Consider the following 24516-nt stretch of genomic DNA (forward strand, 5'->3'; position numbering starts at 1 on the left):
TCTTCAATTCTAGATTTATAAACTATTTAAAAAAAATAGAAAAATTACAGTAGAAATTTAGAGTAAATTAACCATAAAAATAGGATTTTTTTTTTTTTTACAGTGCAGCAATACGTCACATTTGGTCACATTTTCAGTAGACCCATAATACATTCATAAAAGAACCAAACTTCATGAATGTTTTTTGTGACCAACAAGTATGTGCTCCAATCACTCTATCAAAAAAAAATTAAACTTGTAGAAATTATTGGAAACTCAAGACAGCCATGCCATTATGTTCTTTACAAGTGTATGTACACTTTAGACCACGACTATATAGTCTCCTCTTTTCCAGGCATCTTTTTAAAAGTACATCTTCATTAAAGGCCTACTGAAACCCACTACTACCAACCACGCAGTCTGATAGTTTATATATCAATGATGAAATCTTAACATTGCAACACATGCCAATACGGCCGGGTTAACTTATAAAGTGCAATTTTAAATTTCCCGCCACACTTCCGGTTGAAAACATCTAGATATGATGACGTATGCGCGTGACGTCAACAATTGATACGGAAGTATTGGTACCCCGTTGAATCCAATACAAAAAAGCTCTGTTTTCATCTCAAAATTCCACAGTATTCTGGACATCTGTGTTGGTGAATCTTTTGCAATTTGTTTAATGAACAATGGAGACTGCAAAGAAGAAAGTTGTAGGTGGGATCGGTGTATTAGCGGCTGGCTGCAGCAACACAACCAGGAGGACTTACTTGGATAGCAGACGCGCTAGCCGACGCTAGCCGCCGACCGCACGGATGATCGGGTGAAGTCCTTCGTCCTTCCGTCGATCGCTGGAACGCAGGTGAGCACGGGTGTTGATGAGCAGATGAGGGCTGGCGTAGGTGGAGTGCTAATGTTTTTATCATAGCTCTGTGAGGTCCCGTTGCTAAATTAGCTTCAAAGGCGTCGTTAGCAACAGCATTATTCAGCTTCGCCAAGCTGGGAATTATTAACCGTGTATTTACATGTACATGGTTTAATAGTATTGTTGATCTTCTGTCTATCCTTCCAGTCAGGGATTTATTTATTTTGTTTCTATCTGCATTTGAGCCCGATGCTATCACGTTAGCTCAGTAGCTAAAGAGCTTCGCCGATGTATTGTCGTGGAGATAAAAGTCACTGTGAATGTCCATTTCGCGTTCTCGACTCTCATTTTCAAGAGGATATAGTATCCGAGGTGGTTTAAAATACAAATCCGTGATCCACAATAGAAAAAGGAGAAAGTGTGGAATCCAATGAGCCCTTGTACCTAAATTACGGTCAGAGTGAAAAAAGACGTCCTGCACTGCACTGTAGTCCTTCACTCTCACTTTCCTCATCCACGAATCTTTCATCCTCGCTCAAATTAATGGGGTAATCGTCGCTTTCTCGGTCCGAATCTCTCTCGCTGCATTGTAAACAATGGGAAAATGTGAGCAGCCCTTCCTCCTGTGACGTCACGCTACTTCCGGTATAGGCAAGGCTTTTTTTTTTATCAGCGACCAAAAGTTGCGACCTTTATCGTCGTCGTTCTCTACTAAATCCTTTCAGCAAAAATATGGCAATATCGCGAAATGATCAAGTATGACACATAGAATGGATCTGCTATCCCCGTTTGAATTAAAAAAATTTCATTTCACTTGGCCTTTAATATTGTGGTGAAACATCTTAAAATTAAATGGCATGGTATTTTTATTTTTTTCTCCAAATGACCTGGAACAGAAGTCCCCTTTTGGCAGTTTCCCCTGATGGTCCCATAATGGTAAGTTTGACATGTCCGTGTGTGTGTGTGTGCTTAGACGTATAAAGATGACTCCCCGCGGTTTTAACCCACAAAGCAAAAGTTAAGTATTTTATTCTGCTCCCTCTGCAGTAATAAAAAGAGCAACCTTAATTGGAGCCTCTTCATGCCAAGGGCAGGAATCTCCATTTAGAATCAGAGTAAAGGATGCAAACAGGCAGACAAACCCCAGTTAATAGCGATAGGGTAGTCTGGTGGCGGCGAGCTTTTGCACTGGTTCCTTTCAGCTGAGGCATTATGCTCGTTTTATGCCCGCTTGCAGGATTCCATTAGAGAGATTGATGCTTGGCTCTCTGTCACCAACAAGGACGTGTTTTCCCCTCGCAGCCTGCAGTGACTTAGTAAATGAGTTCATTAGTTGGGTAGCAGCGGTTGCCTCTTGCCAACCACTTGTCAGTTGAGGCCACTGCAACACGATTTTCCAACTAATGATGCATCGAGCGCATGCATGATATGTGGTTCAACTGCATGCCGAAAAAAACCCTCACCTCCAATGCCCCGTTACCCAAGCAACACAGGTATTGCAGGGAAGGGAATTCAGACATTGCAAATGAACGCGCTGTCTCTCTGCTTCTGTGCTTATTTCAATGTTCCTGCATGGTCAGGGTGCTGTGACCAGCAAATACTCTCGTTTCGAGGAGTGCTTATAAGAAACAAAATCGTTCCCTGGGCAAGATACACATCTTGGCGTCAGAGCTCATTAGGCAAAAGACAGTCCACCCCAAAATAACACCTGCTAACTACACTGCAAAAAGTCAGAGTTCAAAAACAAGAAAAAAAAAATACAAAAATTAGGCAACGAAAGAACAGAAAAATAATAAAAACATTATTTAATTTGTCGATTTTCTTTATACAAAATTGTGATATAATCATCAGACTTCTACTTTCTAAACACATGCTGACTTTGTTTGGAAATGTTCCCTCTTCAATGAATAAATGTCCATCGGAAACTAAGATCTTTTTAAGTATTTATTAAAGTACACTGCAAAAAGTCAGTGTTCAAAAACAAGGAAAAAAAAATACAAAAATGAGGGGTATTTTACTTGAACTAAGCAAAATTATCTGCCAATAGAACAAGAAAATTCGGCTTGTCAAGACTTTCCAAAACAAGTAAAATTAGCTAACCTCAATGAACCCAAAAATACCTTAAAATAAGTACATTCTCACTAATAACAAGTGCACTTTTCTTGGTAGAAAAAAAAAAAAGAGACCTTTTTGCTCAATATGTTGAAAAATATTCTTAAATTAAGTAAATGCTAGTGCCATTATCTTGACATAATGATATGCGCTCGGCATTACATTTCTTGAAACCAGCAAACTTATACTAAAAACTGGTTTATTTTTCTTAAAAGGAAAGGCAACAAGGCAACCGCTTGTTACTCTCGGGGTCTCGTAGCCGCTCAGGCAAATCATATTGTCTAAAAATGCATTTTTCCATCGACAACATGACATCATCGTGCCAAGTGCGTGCTCTTTCAGTCAATTAGTGCGCATATACACTACCGTTCAAAAGTTTGGGGTCACCCAAACAATTTTGTGGAATAGCCTTCATTTCTAAGAACAAGAATAGACTGTCGAGTTTCAGATGAAAGTTCTCTTTTTCTGGCCATTTTGAGCGTTTAATTGACCCCACAAATGTGATGCTCCAGAAACTCAATCTGCTCAAAGGAAGGTCCGTTTTGTAGCTTCTGTAACAAGCTAAACTGTTTTCAGATGTGTGAACATGATTGCACAAGGGTTGTCTAATCATCAATTAGCCTTCTGAGCCAATGAGCAAACACATTGTACCATTAGAACACTGGAGTGATAGTTGCTGGAAATGGGCCTCTATACACCTATGTAGATATTGCACCAAAAACCAGACATTTGCAGCTAGAATAGTCATTTACCACATTAGCAATGTATAGAGTGTATTTCTTTAAAGTTAAGACTAGTTTAAAGTTATCTTCATTGAAAAGTTGGGGCGGCATGGCATAGTGGGTAGAGCGCCCGTGTCAGAAACCTGAGGGTTGCAGGTTCGCTCCCCGCCTCTTACCATGCCGTTGTGTCCTTGGGCAGGACACTTCACCACTCACACCGGTGAATGAATGTTGAATGAATGATAGGTGGTGGTCGGAGGGGCCGTAGGCGCAAATTGGCAGCCACGCTTCCGTCAGTCTACCCCAGGGCAGCTGTGGCTACGAAAGTAGCTTACCACCACCAGGTGTGAATGAATGATGGGTTTTTAACATGTAAAGCGACTTTGGGTACTTAGAAAAGCGCTATATAAATCCCAGGTATTATTATTATTAAAAGTACAGTGCTTTTCCTTCAAAAATAAGGACATTTCAATGTGACCCCAAACTTTTGAACGGTAGTGTATACAGCCCGGCCCCCCGGCCAAATTTATTTTCATTGTAATTTTGAATAATTTATCTGAATGTGCAAAATTGTTTGAAATGTCACATGTTAAATGTTTAAATATTAACTGTCAGTTTGCTGTACTGTGCCAACTGTACTACTATATGAGTACGTGTTTTTTATTGTTTCATTGAAAATAAAACAGCAAAGTCCATTCGGCTGTCATCTGTTTTAATTAGGAGACACATTTGTGTCAAAATCATGAAATTATTACTTTAAAAAAGTAGTTTTATACTTGTGAGTGTTGATGGCACAGCTTTGCAACAGTTGATATTCTAGTTTCAAGCATGTTTTACTCAATATAGTTCATTAAATCTCAGCAACAAGCTGTAATATCTTACTGAGATCATTTAGGACCAAAACCCTTAAAACAAGTAAAACACTCTATCATAAAATCTGCTTAGTGAGACAAATTATCTTATCAGACAGATAATAAGCAAATATCACCCTTATTTGAGATATATAATCTTACTTAGATTCCAGTTTTTGCAGTGTGTTGTCTGTGCAAGCGCTGCACAGACAACACATTGTTTAAGATAATTGCACGGACAAAGCAGGTGTGACTTTGTTTGCAGCTGCTTGTTTTTAACACAGTGTGGTCATAGCAACGATCTTTTTTACATGTCATCGATATGCACTGTAAGGCAGGATAAAAAACATCATGGACTCACACTCAATGTCCAGAAACATGCTTTTCTGATGGCCTCCGATCCTACTCAGCGCCTCGCAGTCGAAGCGACCCAGGTCCGCCAACTTCACGCTCGCGATGGTCAGCACCGACTTGCCGTGGCGTCCGCGCACCTCGAAGCGTCCATCCTGGCTCTGAGGACATGAAAGATAGATAGATAGTACTTTATTGATTGCTTCAGGAGAGTTCCCTCAGGGAAATGGTAAGGTGAAGCTATTTGTGTGTGTTATGGTGCTCTGTGTTAAGAAAACAACAACAACTCACTAAGTGCCTGATTTACTCCAGGTTTGCGTGTACTAAAAACATGTGCAAACTTGATAGCACACGTAAAGCTGATCTACCAAACGTGTGCAAAGTGGATAGCGTCTGTTAAGTAAATACCACCCATTTTGCGTCTCTGTCATCATTAATAAGCAAAATGTATGCCACATTACTGGAAGGGGAAAAGGCAACTATATTATTTAGCCAGGCAATGTGACTTATTAACACTAATCACAGTTTAAGGAGCGCTATTTGGGGTTCTAAAGCAGTGGTCCCCAACCTTTTTGTAGCTGGGGACCGGTCAACGCTTGAAAATTTGTCCCACGGACCGGGGGGGGGGGGGGGGGGTGTAGTTAAAAAAATTTTTTTATTTTTTTTTATTTTTTTTTGTCATTAAGAAATACAATCATGTGTGCTTACAGACTGTATCCCTGCAGACTGTATTGATTTATATTGATATATAATGTATATATTGTGTTTTTTATCTTGATTTAATTTAAAAAAAAAAAAAAAAAAAAAAAAAAAAAAAAAAAAAAAATTCTTGTGCGGCCGCGGCCCGGTACCAATCGGTCTACGGACCGGTACCGGGCCGCGGACCGGTGGTTGGGGACCACTGTTTTAAAGGACGCGCACACTGACGAAGTGCCACACACAGCTGTAAAGGACGAGGGCTCGCTCTGCAAAGACAGACAATGGACAGACAAGAATCCTCCTTCCGACATGTACGTTCCAACTAGGGATGTCCGATAATGGCTTTTTGCCGATATCCGATATGCGGATATTGTCCAACTCTTTAATTACCGATACCGATATCAACCGATACCGATATCAACCGATATATACAGTCGTGGAATTAACACATTATTATGCCTAATTTGGACAACCAGGTATGGTGAAGATAAGGTACTTTTTTAAAAAAATGAATCAAATAAAATAAGATAAATAAATTAAAAACATTTTCTTGAATAAAAAAGAAAGTAAAACAATATAAAAACAGTTACATAGAAACTAGTAATTAATGAAAATTTGTAACATTAACTGTTAAAGGTTAGTATTATTAGTGGACCAGCAGCACGCACAATCATGTGTGCTTACGGACTGTATCCCTTGCAGACTGTATTGATATATATTGATATATAATGTAGGAACCAGAATATTAATAACAGAAAGAAACAACCCTTTTGTGTGAATGAGTGTAAATGGGGGAGGGAGGTTTTTTGGGTTGGTGCACCAATTGTAAGTTTATTTTCTTGTGTTTTTTATGTGGATTTAATAAAAAAAAAAAAAAAAAAAAAAAAAAAAAACAACGATACTGATAATAAAAAACCGATACCGATAATTTCCGATATTAAATTTTAACGCATTTATCGGTCGATAATATCGGCAGACCGATATTATCGGACATCTCTAGTTCCAACATACACTATATTGCCAAAAGTATTTTGGCCACCCATCCAAATGATCAGGTGTCCTAATCACTTGGCCCGGACACAGGTGTATAAAATCCAGCACTTAGGCATGGAGACTGTTTCTTCAAACATTTGTGAAAGAATGGGCCGATCTCAGGAGCTTAGTGATTTGGTTGCCAGGAGAACGATACATTTTGGACTGCATTGTGCCAAGTGAAATTTGGTGGAGGAGGAATTATGGTGTGGGTTTTTTTTTTTTTTTAGGAGTTGGGCTTGGCCCCTTAGTTCAAGTGAAAGGAACTTTGAATGCTCCAGGATTCCAAAAACATTTTGGAAAATTCCATGCTCCCAACCTTGTGGAAACAGTTTGGAGCGGGCCCCTTCCTCTTCCAACATGACTGTCTATGACAGGTCAATAAAGACATGGATGACAGAGTCTAGTGTGGATGAACTTGACTGGCCTGCACAGAGTCCTGACCTGAACCTGATTGAACACCTTCGGGATGAATTAGAACGGAGACTGAGAGCCAGGCCTTCTCGACCACCATCAGTGTGTGACCTCACCAATGCGCTTTTTGGAAGAATGGTGGAAAATTCCTAAAAACACACCCCACAACCTTGTGGACAGCCTTCCCAGAAGAGTTGAAGCTGTAATAGCTGCAAAAGGTGGACCGACATCATATTGAACCCTATGGGTTAGGAATGGGATGGCACTTCAAGTTCATATGAGTCAAGGCAGGTGGCCAAATACTTTTGGCAATATAGTGTATTTGGATGGTCGGACAAAAAATATTAGACACATCGTCTATTCAGCAACATCCTTTTATAATTTCATAGCCGCTAGAGGACTTAAGGGGCTGATTAAAATGAATTCTATTGATGTGTTTAGTTTTTTCACATAGAATATTTGTTACTAACATATATCCTACATCAGTGGTTCTCAACCTTTTTTCAGTGATGTACCCCCTGTGAACATTTTTTTAATTCCAGTACCCCCTAATCAGAGCAAAGCATTTTTGGTTGAAAAAAAGAGATAAAGAAGTAAAATACAGCACTATGTCATCAGTTTCTGATTTATTAAATTGTATAACAGTGCAAAATATTGCTCATTTGTTGTGGTCTTTCTTGAACTATTTGGAAAAAAAAGATATAAAAATAACTAAAAACTTGTTGAAAAATAAACAAGTGATTCAATTATAAATAAAGATTTCTACACATAGAAGTAATCATCAACTTAAAATGCCCTCTTTGGGGATTGTAATAGAGATCCATCTGGATTCATGAACTTAATTCTAAACATTTCTTCACAAAAAAAGATATCTTCAACATCAATATTTATGGAACATGTCCACAAAAAATCTAGCTGTCAACACTGAATATTGCAATGTTGCATTTCTTTTCACCGTTCTTTTTGACAGACATTTAAAAAAAATCCCACGTACCCCTTGGCATACCTTCAAGTACTCCCAGGGGTACGCGTACCCCCATTTGAGAACCACTGTCCTACATGATAAAACACTTATTGAAATATGCATTTTTGCGTCTGGAGCACAGGAGTACAGCTTCTCTCCCATGCACCTTCAGTGGTAAAATAATACATTAAAAAAGTGGTGTCACTGTCGACTGCTTCTAAAATGCCCATAAAACGTGGTACCGTATTTTTCGGACTATAAGTCGTAGTTTTTTTCATAGTTTGGCTGGGGGTGCGACTTATACTCAGGAGCGACTTATGTGTAGAAATTATTAACACATTACCGTAAAATATCAAATAATATTATTTAGCTCATTCACGTAAGAGACTAGACGTATAAGATTTCATGGGATTTAGCGATTAGGAGTGACAGATTGTTTGGTAAACTTAATATGCATTATGGCCTTCAGCTAACAAAAATTAAAAAAATTAGCTGCACCGTTTTATAATTCGCAGGGTTCAAAGCATAGGAAAAAAGTAGTGGCTTATAGTCCGAAATTTATGGTACTGTAGTGTAGAAGAAAACGACTGCAATATTTTATCACAACGTGGTTTTCGCTTACTGTGGGGTCGTTCTCCCAGGAAGGCAAACGGACGACTCCGGACAGGACTTGCAGGTAGGATCATGATTTAATTTTAAGAAAAACTCAACGAGGTACAAAACAGAAAACAACCCGAAGGCAAGCGTGCCTATCGCACGCGGAAGCTAAGGCAAAAACTTAGGACATGAAACTATAGACATGAACCTCACGAAACTGTGGCATGAAACAAACACGAAACTCTGGCATGAAACAACTAGCATTAACTATGGCATAGAACAAACACGAAACTGTGGCATGAAACAAACAAGAAACTGTGGCATGAAGCAACTAAGACTTACGTAGTCCAGGCTTGACGCAAACAACTAATGACGCCAGGACGACTGACTGGCAAAGGCAGGCTTAAATAGTCCTCTGATTAGCAGCAGGTGAAAATCATAGGTACCGTATTTTTCGGACTATAAGTCGTAGTTTTTTTCATAGTTTGGCCGGGGGTGCGACTTATACTCAGGAGCGACTTATGTGTGAAATTATTAACACAATACCGTAAAATATCAAATAATATTATTTAGCTCATTCACGTAAGAGACTAGACGTATAAGATTTCATGGGATTTAGCGATTAGGAGTGACAGATTGTTTGGTAAACGTATAGCATGTTCTATATGTTATAGTTATTTGAACGACTCTTACCATAATATGTTACGTTAACATACCAGGCACGTTCTCAGTTGGTTATTTATGCCTCATATAACGTACACTTATTCAGCCTGTTGTTCACTATTCTTTATTTATTTTAAATTGCCTTTCAAATGTCTATTCTTGGTGTTGGCTTTTATCAAATAAATTTCCCCAAAAAATGCGACTTATATATGTTTTTTCCTTCTTTATTATGCATTTTCGGGCGGTGCGACTTACACTCCGTAGCGACTTATACTCCGAAAAATACGGTACATGTCTCTTGCTTATTTGAAAAGGTAGCAAAACGCCACAGGTATGAGAATAACATGAATTTGCAGTAAATGGGTGTCTCTGTGGTGATGCAGCGTATAGTACATGCAAAACCCTCAGTTAAATAAGGCAGTCTTCGCCACTTTTCAATTGCACACGCAGTCTTGGTAGATCACAAAGAACACGCCCAATAGTGCACGCTATTTTGTAGATTGCACAAACTGTTCAGTGCAAGGTTTTAGGTCTTAGCAAATCAGGCACAAAGTGTTTTCCCACTAAGTCCTTCCATTTGGCAGCTAATGTCAATTTGAAGCAATGGCTCTTTATTACTGCAGATTAGTACAATATCAGCGTTGGGGAAAAAACAACAAAACATGTGGCACCCTGGTTTGAAGCCAGGACACACACATCAGACGGTGACTTAAATGATCACCTCTGTCAGTACCGACCAAGCTGCATTTAAACGCCTTTGGAACGCAAGGCCATAGGAAGGTCAGGCAGTCAGTGGGCGGGCTAAAATGGAGCAGTTAGACACAATCCATCAGTGTCTGACCTCATGCCTCCTCCATGGTAGAAATATGTTTTTTGTCTTTTCTTCAGCGCTGTCCAACGAGTAAATATCTTAACTAGATTAATCACAGGAATGCTGTGGATAAATAAGTACAGTAAAATATAAAACCCAAAGCCAGTGAAGTTGGCACTTTGAGTAAATGGTAAATAAAAACAGAATACAATGATTTGCAAATCCTTTCCAACCTATATTCAATTGAATAGACTGCACTTAATGTTCGAACTGCTAAGCTTTGTTATTTTTTGCAAACATTAGCTCATTTGGAATTTGATGCCTGCAACATGTTTCAAAAAAGATGGCACAAGTGGCAAAAAAAGACTGAGAAAGTTGAGGAATGCTCATCAAACACCTATTGGGAACATCCCACAGGTGAACAGGCTAATTGGGAACAGGTGGGTGCCAGTATTGGGTAAAAAAAGCAGCTTCCGTGAAATGCTCAGTCATTCACAAACAAGGATGGGGCGAGGGTCACCACTTTGTGAACAAATGCGTGAGCAAATTGTCCAACAGTTTAAAAACAATATTTCTCAACAAGCTATTGCAAATAATTTAGGGATTTCACCATCTACGATCCGTAATATCATCAAAAGGTTCAGAGAATCTGGAGAAATCACTGCACGTAAGCAGCAAGGCCCCGTGACCTTCGATCCTTCAGGCTGTACTGCATTAAAAAGCGACATCAGTGTGTAAAGGATATCACCACATGGGCTCAGGAACACTTCAGAAAACCACTGTCAGTAACTAAAGTTGGTTGCTACATCTGTAAGAGTAAGTTAAAACGTTACTATGCAAAGCGAAAGCCATTTATCAACAACACCCAGAAACGAGCCGTTTCGAGCAAATAGAAAGGAAGGCAATATCGTTTTATAAATACCTCCGGCATGCCGCCATGGTTTAATTTAAAATTTTCTGAACCTTTGCAGATCCCAAATACACAAAGACAAGTACCAATAGGTAAGAAAAGTTGGTTTTGCATAATAGGTCCCCTTTAAGTACCATTATCAAGTAGTATTATCACTGGACAATGAGGCTAAACATCTTGCTAGAGTGCTCAAATAATTTGTATGTAATAAAAGACAATCAGGAACTAGTTTACATATTGTGTTGATATTGTTACACTGTCATTAGCATTCACCCTAGATCAGGGGTCGGAAACCCAAAATGTTGAAAGAGCCATATTGGACCAAAATAAAAAATAAAAATCTGTCTATATAAGTGTTATAATGAAGGCAACACATGATGTAAGTGTCTATATTAGCTATATTAGCCTACTATCAAAGGCTGATGCAAATCTTCGTTGACACAAATGTATCTTAATTTTTATTTTACACATTTTTGCAACATTGGAAATCATTAGTAAAATGGAGGCTTCTTTGCAGGATGAGATAACTTCTGGAAATTATAGGCTTAAAATTGCCAAATGTATAGATGTGTGTGTCCAAGTTTAAGGAAACGGCAGGCTGTCTTCTTCTAATGGATGTATTACAATCTTTGCAAGCTGGGTAACATTTGCTGTGGTCTGGAACAACACGGCAAACAAACAACTATGAGAAATGCAGCCAATATTACATACAGATAATGTGTCATGAGACATGCAAATATAAATTAAATACACCGAGGACATACGTAAAGGATATTGAGTAAGCTCAAATATACCTACAAACGAGGCATACTGATGCAATATGTGCATAAAACTAGCCTAAATAGCATGTTAGCATCGATTAGCTTGCAGTCATGAATTGATCAAATATGCCTGATAAGCACTCCAGCAAATCAATAAGATCAACAAAGTTCACCTTTGTGCATTCACGCACAGCATAAAACGTTTGGTGGACAAAATGAGAAAGAAAGGAGTGGCATAAAACACGTCTCTCTGTGGCAGCATCGGAGAAAGTTGTACATGTAAACAAACGATGAGTTCAAGGATCGCTGAAATTAGTAGGACAAAACGGTGCTTGCCAAATACTCTCATCAGTGAAGTATGTTTATTATAAACAGTGGGATTTCTAACAAATAGGAAGGTTTGTGTCAAGTTTGTTCTCCTACAGAAAATATATTAAAACAAAAAAAAAAAAAGTTTTTCGTCATCTTTTTTCATTTTCATAACCGCTCTGAAAGAGGTCCAGGGAGCCACTAGGGCGGCGCTAAAGAGCCGCGGGTTGCTGACCCCCTACACTGAAAAATGTACAGTTGATACACGTGATCGGTATTGGCTTATAGGTAGCATAAAACCCCAATCGGAACATTCCTAGTCAATTCCATAAAATTGTCTAATTACATTAATAATGATGATGGATCCACCCTATTGTATTCACAGACACGCGCTGTCCTCAAAGATGGGACACTTTTTGACATCCTCTTTCAAAAGCACCTTTACACTAGTTTTACTACATGGGTATTTATTGAGTTTCAGTCTCCTCCGGGGTGTTTTCCAACAAGCGATCCATCATGAGAAGGCAGCATTGGCTATCAACAGTAACAGCAAGATGTATCGGGTATCAACCACCGTTCATGCCCGAGAAAGCCGACCCTTGAACGCAATGGGAGACACTCCTGTTTCTCGCTGCAAGAACATGGCTTCCTGACCAAAATAGTTTGTGAGGTAAAACACCGGACTCATGCATATTTTACAAAGCGATTGCGCCTTGAAGGACATACTGTATTTTATTATGACCGCCGCTATTAATCTGACTCACAGGTGTGCTTTAGACAGATCTTTGTTTTTACCACATTTTTTTTTACAAACCCCGTTTCCATATGAGTTGGGAAATTGTGTTAGATGTAAATATAAACGAAATACAATGATTTGCAAATCCTTTTCAACCCATATTCAATTGAATGCACTACAAAGACAAGATATTTGATGTTCAAACTCATAAACTTTATTTTTTTTTGCAAATAATAATTAACTTAGAATTTCATGGCTGCAACACGTGCCAAAGTAGTTGGGAAAGGGCATGTTCACCACTGTGTTACATGGCCTTTCCTTTTAACAACACTCAGTAAACGTTTGGGAACTGAGGAGACACATTTTTTAAGCTTCTCAGGTGGAATTCTTTCCCATTCTTGCTTGATGTACAGCTTAAGTTGTTCAACAGTCCGGGGGTCTCCGTTGTGGTATTTTAGGCTTCATAATGCGCCACACATTTTCAATGGGAGACAGGTCTGGACTACAGGCAGGCCAGTCTAGTACCCGCACTCTTTTACTATGAAGCCACGTTGATGTAACACGTGGCTTGGCATTGTCTTGCTGAAATAAGCAGGGGCGTCCATGGTAACGTTGCTTGGATGGCAACATATGTTGCTCCAAAACCTGTATGTACCTTTCAGCATTAATGGCGCCTTCACAGATGTGTAAGTTACCCATGTCTTGGGCACTAATACACCCCCATACCATCACAGATGCTGGCTTTTCAACTTTGCGCCTATAACAATCCGGATGGTTCTTTTCCTCTTTGGTCCGGAGGACACGACGTCCACAGTTTCCAAAAACAATTTGAAATGTGGACTTGTCAGACCACAGAACACTTTTTCACTTTGTATCAGTCCATCTTAGATGAGCTCAGGCCCAGCGAAGCCGATGGCGTTTCTGGGTGTTGTTGATAAACGGTTTTCGCCTTGCATAGGAGAGTTTTAACTTGCACTTACAGATGGATCAACCAACTGTAGTTACTGACAGTGGGTTTCTGAAGTGTTCCTGAGCCCATGTGGTGATATCCTTTACACACTGATGTCGCTTGTTGATGCAGTACAGCCTGAGGGATGGAAGGTCACGGGCTTAGCTGCTTACGTGCAGTGATTTCTCCAGATTTTCTGAACCCTTTGATGATATTACGGACCGTAGATGGTGAAATCCCTAAATTCCTTGCAACAGCTGGTTGAGAAAGGTTTTTCTTAAACTGTTCAACAATTTGCTCACGCATTTGTTGACAAAGTGGTGACCCTCGCCCCATCCTTCTTTGTGAATGACTGAGCATTTCATGGAATCTACTTTTATACCCAATCATGGCACCCACCTGTTCCCAATTTGCCTGTTCACCTGTGGGATGTTCCAAATAAGTGTTTGATGAGCATTCCTCAACTTTATCAGTATTTATTGCCACCTTTCCCAACTTCTTTGTCACGTGTTGCTGGCATCAAATTCTAAAGTTAATGATTATTTGCAAAAAAAAAAAAAGTTTATCAGTTTGAACATCAAATATGTTGTCTTTGTAGCATATTCAACTGAATATGGGTTGAAAATGATTTGCAAATCATTGTATTCCGTTTATTTACATCTAACACAATTTCCCAACTCATATGGAAACGGGGTTTGTATAATAAATCATTAATTTAGCTATTTGTTGCTGTTATACTTGCAGGGGAATCCTCTTTACATTCAGTAATGGTCCCCGGTATTTTGTGTTACGAAAATAACTACTCAAATAATTATTTTGATAAGTACTTTTTAATTTTGTCATATTATTCTAAAGCAACAGTACTCTTGCTCGAGTACAGTTTTTGGGTATTCTACCCACCCTTTGCATAACAGAAGACAGGACAGGAACTCGGGTCTCTCCTACAACTACCGTATTTTCCGGACTATAAGGCGCATTTAAAATCCTTTTTTCCCCCTCAAAACTCATAAATGTGCCTTATAACCCGGTGCGCCTAATGTACCCTAATAATTCAGGTTTTGCTTACCGACCTCGAAGCAATTTCATTTGGTACATGGTGTAATGATAAGTGTGACCAGTAGATGGCAGTCAAACATAAGAGATATGTGTAGATTGCAATATGATGGGAATATGACTCAAGTAAAGAACACCAACATTGTATATGTTCCATTGAAAATATAGAACATTACACACGGTGCTCAAAAATGTATCAACATGTTTTAGTACGACTTTGGTAAGCTATGAAGCCGCACCGCTTGATGGATTGTAGGCGCATTAAACATACGCGTATTATTATGGTGTGTGTATAAGGTAAGACATTATCTGGTGTTTTGTTTCACAATATTATGCAAAAGCAACTTTTCTTACCTTCTGGTACCTGCTGATCTGTATTTGGGATCTGCATAAGTCCTGAAAAATTGTAGTCGATAAGCTTCTTCTTTTTCTCGATCTTCTTGTTATGGGACATTCATCCTCCGCTGTTGCCATTTCTAATATAAAGTAGTGTAAAGTTCTTACTTATATCTGTCAGTAAACTCGCCATGAAAGCGCTAAAACATACCGGTGTAGTGAGTTTACATTATTCACCCAAGGAACTTTAGTTCGGTTTTTCACGGGACACATTTCTGGCCTTGTTGTTGTTTCCGGATGAGAAGATGCTGCTCCGTTATTGATCGTAGTAAAGTCTGAATGTCATTAAAACAGTTAGCTCCATCTTTTGACACTTCTTCCACTCCCGTCCTTGCACGCTACACCGCTACAACAAAGGTGACGGGGAGAAGACGCTGCCGTAAATAAGACCGCCCACAAAACGGCGCATCCGGAAGCGACTTGAAGATGATCATGTAAAACATTTTTGACCAAAGAACCACCATTACATGTTATGTAGACCACAAGGAAGTGTTTTCCATTTACAAAAAAATAAAAAATAACATGACCCCTTTAATGCGCCCTATAATGCGGTGCACCTTATATATGAAAAAAAGATCGAAAATAGACCATTCATCGGCAGTGCGCCTTATAATCCGGTGAGTCCTATGGTCTGGAAAATAGGGTACCAGTATTTGCAATTTCTGTTCGCAAACAGCAGAAAGCAAGTCTTTATGGACTGCGCTACTGGACATCCTCCATTGTTTTCCTTTGTTTATGTCACATTCTTTATCTTTGGTGGAGCTACACTGTGCCGCCGCTATCCGTCATTCATTTGTGCTGGACACACCTATTCTGTTTGCCAAATGTGAAAGAGAGCAGTGAAGTTTTTGACCACTAACAGAGAGTAAGTAACATACATATTATTACATAAAAGGCAAAATCAGAGGAAATGTGGTGGTGGTCTGAGAAAGTATATCAAGGGGTATTTCTTTCATTGGTTCTACCAGGGATGTCCCCCGAGCTTCTATAAACGTACTGTAAGCTGTAAGTTACTGTGTTTTTTTTGGTGGAATTTTGCCTATCATTCACAATCCTTATGTGAGAAAAGTACGGAGCCCCTAAAGGGACATGGGGGAAAAACATTTTTTATAATTTTTTAAAATTTTTTAAACATTTTTTAGACATGTATCTCGTGCGCACGAGAAACTTTTTATGAAGTTATAAAAAAAAAAAAAATATATATATATATATATATATATATATATATATATATATATATATATATATATATATATATATATATATATAAGTTTGTTTTTTTTTTGTTTGTTTTTTAGACATGTATCTCGTGCACCCGAGAAACTATCTCGTAGCATACGGTGGAGTATTAATTTCACATGCGCATCAAAATGTTTGTTATTTCCTTCAACAACAACACTACTACACATGACAGACTTTATGAGCGACAACAAGGACAACTTTGGGAAAATGATAATCAGGAACCCTATATTTTTGAGTAAGGAGTAGGGAGATTTGATATAAGGAGGATTATTGACAAGTTTTAGAAGCTTTGTACTGAACAGATCCATCTTTAGTGAAACACTAAGCATCATGCAACACTATTGCTAAGTGCTAAATAGAGATGTCCGATAATGGCTTTTTTGCAGTTATCCGATATTCCGATATTGTTCAACTCTTAATTACCGATTCCGATATCAACCGATACCGATATATACAGTCGTGGAATTAACACATTATTATGCCTAATTGTGTTGTGATGCCCCGCTGGATGCATTAAACAATGTAAATGTAAAAGGTTTTCCAAAATAAATCAACTCAAGTTATGGAAAAAAATGCCAACATGGCACTGCCATATTTATTATTGAAGTCACAAAGTGCATTATTTTTTTTTAACATGCCTCAAAACAGCAGCTTGGAATTTGGGACATGCTCTCCCTGAGAGAGCAAAACATTTTGGACAATTCCATTCTCCTAACCTTGTGGTAACGGTTTGGAGCGGGCCCCTTCCTTGCACAAAGCAAGGTCCATAAAGACATGGATGACAGAGTCTGGTGTGGATGAACTTGACTGGCCTGCACAGAGTCCTGACCTGAACCCGATAGAACACCTTTGGGATGAATTTGAACAGAGACTGAGAACCAGGCCTTCTCGACCAACATTAGCGTGTGACCTCACCAATGCGCTTTTGGAAGAATGGCGGAAAATTCCTATTAAACACACTCCGCAACCTTGTGGACAGCCTTCCCAGAAGAGTTGAAGCTGTAATAGCTGCAAAAGGTGGACCCACATCATATTGAACCTTATGGGTTAGGAATGGGATGGCACTTCAAGTTCATATGTGAGTCAAGGCAGGTGGCCAAATACTTTTGGCAATATAGTGTACTTAATTTAAGAAGTGCAAATTAAAAATACTTGTTTTCAAAATGAAATATTTATTTAAAATATTAAAAGTCCTGCTAATTTCTAGATAAACAAATCTTAATTTAGGATGACTTATTAAGTGACTAGTAGCAAGGTTTCTCATTGTCATCCCACTGGGTTGAGTTTTTCCTTGCCCTGATGTGGGATCTGAACCGAGGATGTCGTTGTGGCTTGTGCAGCCCTTTGAGCAGGGGTGTCCAAACTTTTTCCACTGAGGGCCGCACACGGAAAAATTTAAGCATGCGGGGGCCATTTTGATATTTTTCATTTTCAAACCATAACAAAATATATGGATTTTTTTTTTTTAACCTTTAGGGCTCCCGGGGACCATAAAGGGTCTCAGTCATTAAAACATTACAAATAAGTCAAATTGTTATATATTTTTTTTATTTAACGCTTACAGTAAATCTCTATATCAACTTCAGGTTGATATAAAGTAAAAAAAAAAAAAAAAAAAGGTTTTATGCCTTTTCTGTCAAAGACAACTTTGTTTTTTATGGTAAAACTGAAAATATGCAGTATTTAGTAATTAGAGCTCTACAAGATCAATAATGCAGGACACCATTGATTTTAATTCTTTAATATTTTTGAGAAATCAGTGAAAATATTAATAAAATCCCACTAAATATGTTTGGGATCCAAAAGGTCCCCCACTCATAAAGTGATACATTTTTATTTGATTTTTTTTAACTTTCAACACTGAAGTTATGAGATCAACTTCAGATATATCTGTCAATGTTACGTTTGAACTATTATTTTGTTTGTTTTTATGCTCTTTTGCCAAAGAAATCTTTGATGTTTTTATATGGCAACCACACAATATATGCAATATTTTTTCCACATAAAACATTTTAAAGTGACATTTTTGAAGTAATTGGAGCCATGAATAGGTCAATAATTCATTATACCATAGATTTTTTGTCTTTTTTTTTTTTTTTTGGAGCAATGGCAAAAAAAAAGAAAAATAAAGACAGACAAAAGAAAAAAAGACAGCCTGCATGGCAGCTTTGTGTCAACATTGCAACTATTTCTCGTTAGATTTCACCTCATTACACTTTTTAAAGTGTTTTTTTTAATTTTTGCAATACTACCAATTTTGCAATTTTTGCAGAATGTGTGGCGGGCCGGTAAACAATTAGCTGCGGGCCGCAAATGGCCCCCGGGCCGCACTTTGGACACCCCTGCCTTTGAGACACTTGTGATTTAGGGCTATATTATCAAACATTGATTGATTGATTGAATTTCACTATTTTTTGGTATTTTTCCCCCCTAAAATCTATTTTTATCCTATATTTTGTCAGCTGTTTTTTTTTGCAGCGTGAATACATTTAACCTACACAGACATTTTCTGCATCGCACTCTTAGAGGCTCTCGGCTTTATCCCGTTTCGCTTATCGACACTCTTATCACAGCGGTGCCGTCAGCCAATGAGGTGCATCGGCTCAGCACTTCACACTTTCACTGTTTGCCTCGCCAGCTGGGGTCAACGGGATAGGAGGAGCGGGCGCGTTCGGAATGCCGAAGACGGAGGGGATCAACGAGGGGGGGAGAAAAGAGAGAGGCCATCCTCCAGGAGGGGAGCCTCTCAGTCAGGAAATGACTGGCTAACACCCCACGCCCGCCACCGCCCTCGCCAACCATTCCTCGCTGCCAACTTGGCGGCGTGCGTGCGCGGAGGCCGAGCACAGCCTGTTTGATATGCAGCTCAGTAGAGGCAAGCGTCCAGAACTGAAACAGTGACGCGCAGACGAGCACTTGTGCACACGGACTACGCACATGTCCATGCATTCCCTTGTGTGCGCCATGGGCAGCGAAAAGGTGAGCATGAGGAGTCCGAAGAGATACTTGCAGAATGCAAAATAAAAATAAACAATCCGGCATCTGACTCTCAGACGGGGGGAGGCTGGGCTGCTCCTATTACCGTGCTGCAGACTTCTCACATATTGGGAAAGGCCAGCTGTAAATGTCAACACGGCTTCAAACACACTGTCGTCATCTTGTTCTAGCGGCGTTTTTTTTTTTTTTTTTTTTTTAGACACACGCTGTTAACGTTTGATTACGCCGTCACCTCGTCCGTGTGACAACAACAAAATGTCATTTGATAACAACTTTGTGATTGCAGGAAATGGGGGTCAACGGAGGCTTCGGTGCTGGGTGCATCAATGTTTCTATTATCTGTTCTCTATTGTTGTCCGCCGCCAACGTGTCGCTGTCAGGCTTCACGATCACTTGTAGGAGGCGTTCTGCTCGGGTGTGCAATTGAAATCCACACACACACACACACACACACACACAACGGGACTGACTGAGGACACACATTCTTTTGCTCTATCGGGCTCTTTTATGGGACATTATGTGGACAATGATGTGCCAGTAAATTAGAAGTTGTGGAGAATGCTTATATTTTTAAGAGTTCTTTCTTTATCCATAGTCATGTTTAAAGGCCTACTGAAAGCCACTAATACCGACCACGCAGTCTGATAGTTTATATATCAATGATGAAATCTTAACATTGCAATTTTAAATTTCCCGCGAAATATCCTGCTGAAAACGTCTCGGTATGATGACGTTTGCGCGTGACGTCACGGATTTTAGCGGACATTTTGGGACAACATCGTGGCCAGCTAGTAAGTCGTCTGTTTTCATCGCAAAATTCCACAGTATTCTGGACATCTGTGTTGGTGAATCTTTTGCAATTTGTTTAATGAACAATGGAGACAGCAAAGAAGAAAGCTGTAGGTGGGAAGCGGTGTGTTAGCGGCCGGCTGCAGCAACACAAACATGTAGCCGGTGTTTCATTGTTTACATTCCCGAAAGATGACAGTCAAGCTGTACCATTGGCCTGTGGAGAACTGGGACAACAGAGACTCTTACCAGGAGGACTTTGAGTTGGATACGCTGACGCGGTACCGTGAGTACGCAGCTGCGGCTTCCAAACATTTGATCGCTTGCCCGTACGTGCGTGCCGCTATGTGCATGTCACGTACGTAACTTTGGGGACTTTGGGGAAATATATGTGCTGTATGAACTTTGCGGAGGTGAACGGTAATTTGGGCTGTGGGATTGAGTGTGTTGTGCGGGTGTTTGATTTGTATTGGCGGGTTATATGGACGGGAGGGGGGAGGTGTTTGTTATGTGGGATTAATTTGTGGCATATTAAATATAAGCCTGGTTGTGTTGTGGCTAATAGAGTATATATATGTCTTGTGTTTATTTACTGTTTTAGTCTTTCCCAGCTGAATATCAGGTCCCACCCGCCTCTCACAGCATCTTCCCTATCTGAATCGCTTCCACTGCCCTCTAGTCCTTCACTCTCACTTTCCTCATCCACGAATCTTTCATCCTCGCTCAAATTAATGGGGAAATCATCGCTTTCTCGGTCCGAATCGCTCCAGCTGCTGGTGGCCATAATTGTAAACATTGTGCAGATGTGAGGCGCTCCACAACCTGTGACGTCACGCTACTTCCGGTACAGGCAAGGCTTTTTTTTATCAGCGACCAAAAGTTGCAAACTTTATCGTCGATGTTCTCTACTAAATCCTTTCAGCAAAAATATGGCAATATCGCGAAATGATCAAGTATGACACATAGAATGGACCTGCTATCCCCGTTTAAATAAGAAAATCGCATTTCAGTAGGCCTTTAAAGCAGCTAATATAATCCCATGTTTTTTCCTTATGCTCGTTAGTGAACTTTGTGTTTCACCTTGGAATATCTGTTGCGAGTATAATGTACTCCCTTTTTGTGGGTGAGGCCTTATCAGTTTATGAATGAATGAATGAAATAAGTTTATTTCTGTCATATAATCAACCATCAACCATTAACCATTTTGCGTGACCAGTTTAACAGTACAGATTATACCATACTTGCCAACCCTCCCGGTTTTACCGGGAGACTCCCGGAATTCAGCGCCTCTCCCGATAAATAAGATAAATACTTGAATTTCAGTGTTCCGGAGGCTATCCAGTAGATGGCAGTATTGTCCTGTTTAAGAGTGTCACAACATTGCTGTTTACGGCAGACAAACTGCTTTACGGTAGACGAAAACGTGACTGCTGTTGTTGTGTGTTGTTGCCGCGCTGGGAGGACGTTAATGAAACTGCCTAACAATAAACCCACATAAGAAACCAAGAACTCGCCCTCGATCATTCTACAGTTATAACGTGATTGGGCAGGCACGCTGTTTATATCGTGGGAAAGCGGACGTGAAAACAGACTGTCGCCGCTGTCCCCACTCAGGTCCGCAGCTCCATGCGGACCTGAGTGGGGACAACTATCAGGAATGCAGCCAATACTACATACAGATAATGTGTCATGAGACGTGCAAATATAAACTAAATAAGTAAAGGAAATTAAATGAGCTCAAATATAGCTACAAACGAGGCACAGTGATGCAATATGTGCATACAGCTAGCCTAAATAGCATGTCAGCATCGATTAGCTTGCAGTTGTGGATTGACCGAATATGCCTGATAAGCACTGCAGCAAATCGATAAAATCCACAAAGCTCACCTTTGTGCATTCACGCACAGCATATAACGTTTGGTGGACAAAATGAGACAAAGAAGGAGTGGCATAAAACACGTCTTTCTGTGGCAGCGTCGGAGAAAGGTGTACATGTAAACAAACTACGATGAGTTCAAGGATGGCTGAAATTAGTAGGACAAAACGGTGCTTGCCAAATTCTCTCATCAGTGAAGCCTGTATAATATAAACAGTGGAATTTCAAACAATTAGGAAGTTTTGTGTCATGTTTGTTCTCCTACAGAAAATATATTAAAACAACATTTATTTTCTTTTCTTCATCTTTTTCCATTTTCACACATCCCTGAAAGAGGTCCAGGTAACCACTAGGGCAGACCTGCGGAAATTAAGGCCCGGGGGCCGCATGCGGCTCGTTGAGCTTTTCAATCTGGCCCGCCGGACATTCCTAAATAATTGTTTTAGATGTTTAAGATGGAAAGTGTAGCTGCCATTATGATGTGCAGTGATGTTTTCTAATAACCGTAAGTCTTCAACTATACTAAGTCTTTCAATGCTTGGAAACTGCAGGATATACTAGTTACTATGGTCATCTAATTAGTTACTATGGTCATCTAATTAGTTACTTTGGTCACTATGAGATATCTCAGATTGTAGGTGGGTTTTTTTTTACCCTTCGCGTTCATATTTCACTGTTTGTTGCATTTTGGTTGTGTTTCGGTTGATTGTAAAATATGTTGTCAATATTCAGTGTTTTATCCTTCATAGTTAATATTGTAAATCCCACATTCTTTATTTTCATGTACATTCTGGGTGTCTCATTCAGTAAAAAAATGTCAAATTCCATTCCGTTTTTTAAGGCGGTCTGTCATAACGTTTTTAGCTTTCAATCATTATTGTGAGGTTTTGTATTAGTGTTCCTAAAATTAGATATAACGGCCCCTAGACACACTTTTTTATCTAAATCTGGCCCCCCGAGTCAAATATTTGCCCAGGCCTGCACTAGAGCGACGCTAAAGAGAGCCGCGGGTTGCTGACCCCGGACCTAGAGGCAGTCCAGCTTGTTTCCTGGCCAAGTGCTTGAGCTGGTGCCGAGGCTGCAACCAGTCATGACATCACGTGCAACAAAGATATTGAAATATAGCACAGTTCCACTTCATGTGAATCTGTACCCAATAGTACCAATGGACTTTGGTCGGTACCTATAAAAGTATCAAATTCGGTACCCAAGCCTAGTTATGATTGATCTTAGCAGACTTTAGGGTCGGAGGCTGGGTACTCTCAGGACTCAGTCACAGGGAAATCAATGAATTAATCAATCAAATACATTCTTGTATGCGTAATTTCATGTTATTTAGTTGAAATGTGGGTGATTGTAAAAGTGAATAAATACAAAAGTAAACCCGTCTGCCTGAAATCCCACTGTGGTTGCTAATTAAATCCGGGCAACCGCAGGGTGACGGTGGTGGTTGATAAAGAGTGTAAGCACTACACGGTGAGTGGAACAAAGCCCTATGAGGCCCACAGAGGAGCAGAGTGGATATGCAGATTGCAAAGCAAATTGAGAGAGGAACGTCCTGCCTTAAATATAAATGACCGTGCTCGTCCATCACGCCTCGCGTCCCACACGCCGTGTTGTCTTTGTGCGTGTTTCGGGGTGTGCGGGTCGCATTTCCATAATTGCATTTGCAGCAGGAAGAGGAGCACTTATTCTCATTTTCCGGCATTATTTATCAACCAAAGCAATTCAAGCCAACACACACATTCATTTATCTCCGTGGCGACCTTTATCCAGAACAAAAGAGGCGCTGCGCTTTTTTTTCTTTTTTCTTTTTTTCCTTCTTCGTGTGGGGGCATGAGGCCTTACGAAAGACATGGAGGTGCGTGTGTGTGTTTGACACTGACTGCAGGATAATCACCTTCCTAAAGTTCAATCAATTTCAATGTCCTTTTTTACAATTAAATAATGAATGCTGACAAGAAAATTGGGAAAAAAAAGCTTCTTTTTTTTTTTTTCCTTTTTAGAATTTTTGCCTGTGAAATGAAGCACACTGCAAAAAGTCAGTGTTCAAAAACAAGGAAATTGTATTGTATTGCTCCATTTGTAGTGTAATAATGCTCATTGTCATTTCTGTATCATTTCTTATTTTCGCTAACTGCTTATTTGCTATCACTTTTACCATCATATTTGTACATGTCGTATTTGCTGATGTTGCTCTGTTGTTGTGGTTGTTGTTGTTGTTGTTGTTGTGTTTGCTGTTGTTGTTTTTGTCTCTCTGTCTAATCCCCCTCTTGTCCCCACAATTCCCCCCTCTGTCTTCCTTTTTTTCTCTTTCTATCCCCTCCTGCTCCGGCCAGGCTCCACCAAATGATAATATAAATACATTCAATAAAGTCAAATACAAATAAGGCAACAAAAGAAGTATCCTACACTTCTCTTTTGTAAAGTAAATC

At 39.6% G+C, this 24516-nt stretch overlaps 1 protein-coding gene across 8 annotated transcripts in view; it reads right to left on the bottom strand.

The window, feature by feature from the left end:
* Nucleotides 1-24516, bottom strand: part of LOC133659064 (neural cell adhesion molecule 2-like) — an 831315-nt gene that overhangs the window by 127849 nt on the left and 678950 nt on the right. For all 8 annotated transcript variants that reach the window (XM_062061786.1, XM_062061755.1, XM_062061746.1 and 5 more), the window contains one exon: nt 4894-5044. In XM_062061786.1, the coding sequence (XP_061917770.1) occupies nt 4894-5044 (151 nt within the window). The remainder of the gene's footprint in view (nt 1-4893; nt 5045-24516) is intronic.

This window comes from Entelurus aequoreus, linkage group LG01 (genome assembly GCF_033978785.1).
Source record: "Entelurus aequoreus isolate RoL-2023_Sb linkage group LG01, RoL_Eaeq_v1.1, whole genome shotgun sequence".
NCBI lineage: Eukaryota > Metazoa > Chordata > Actinopteri > Syngnathiformes > Syngnathidae > Entelurus > Entelurus aequoreus.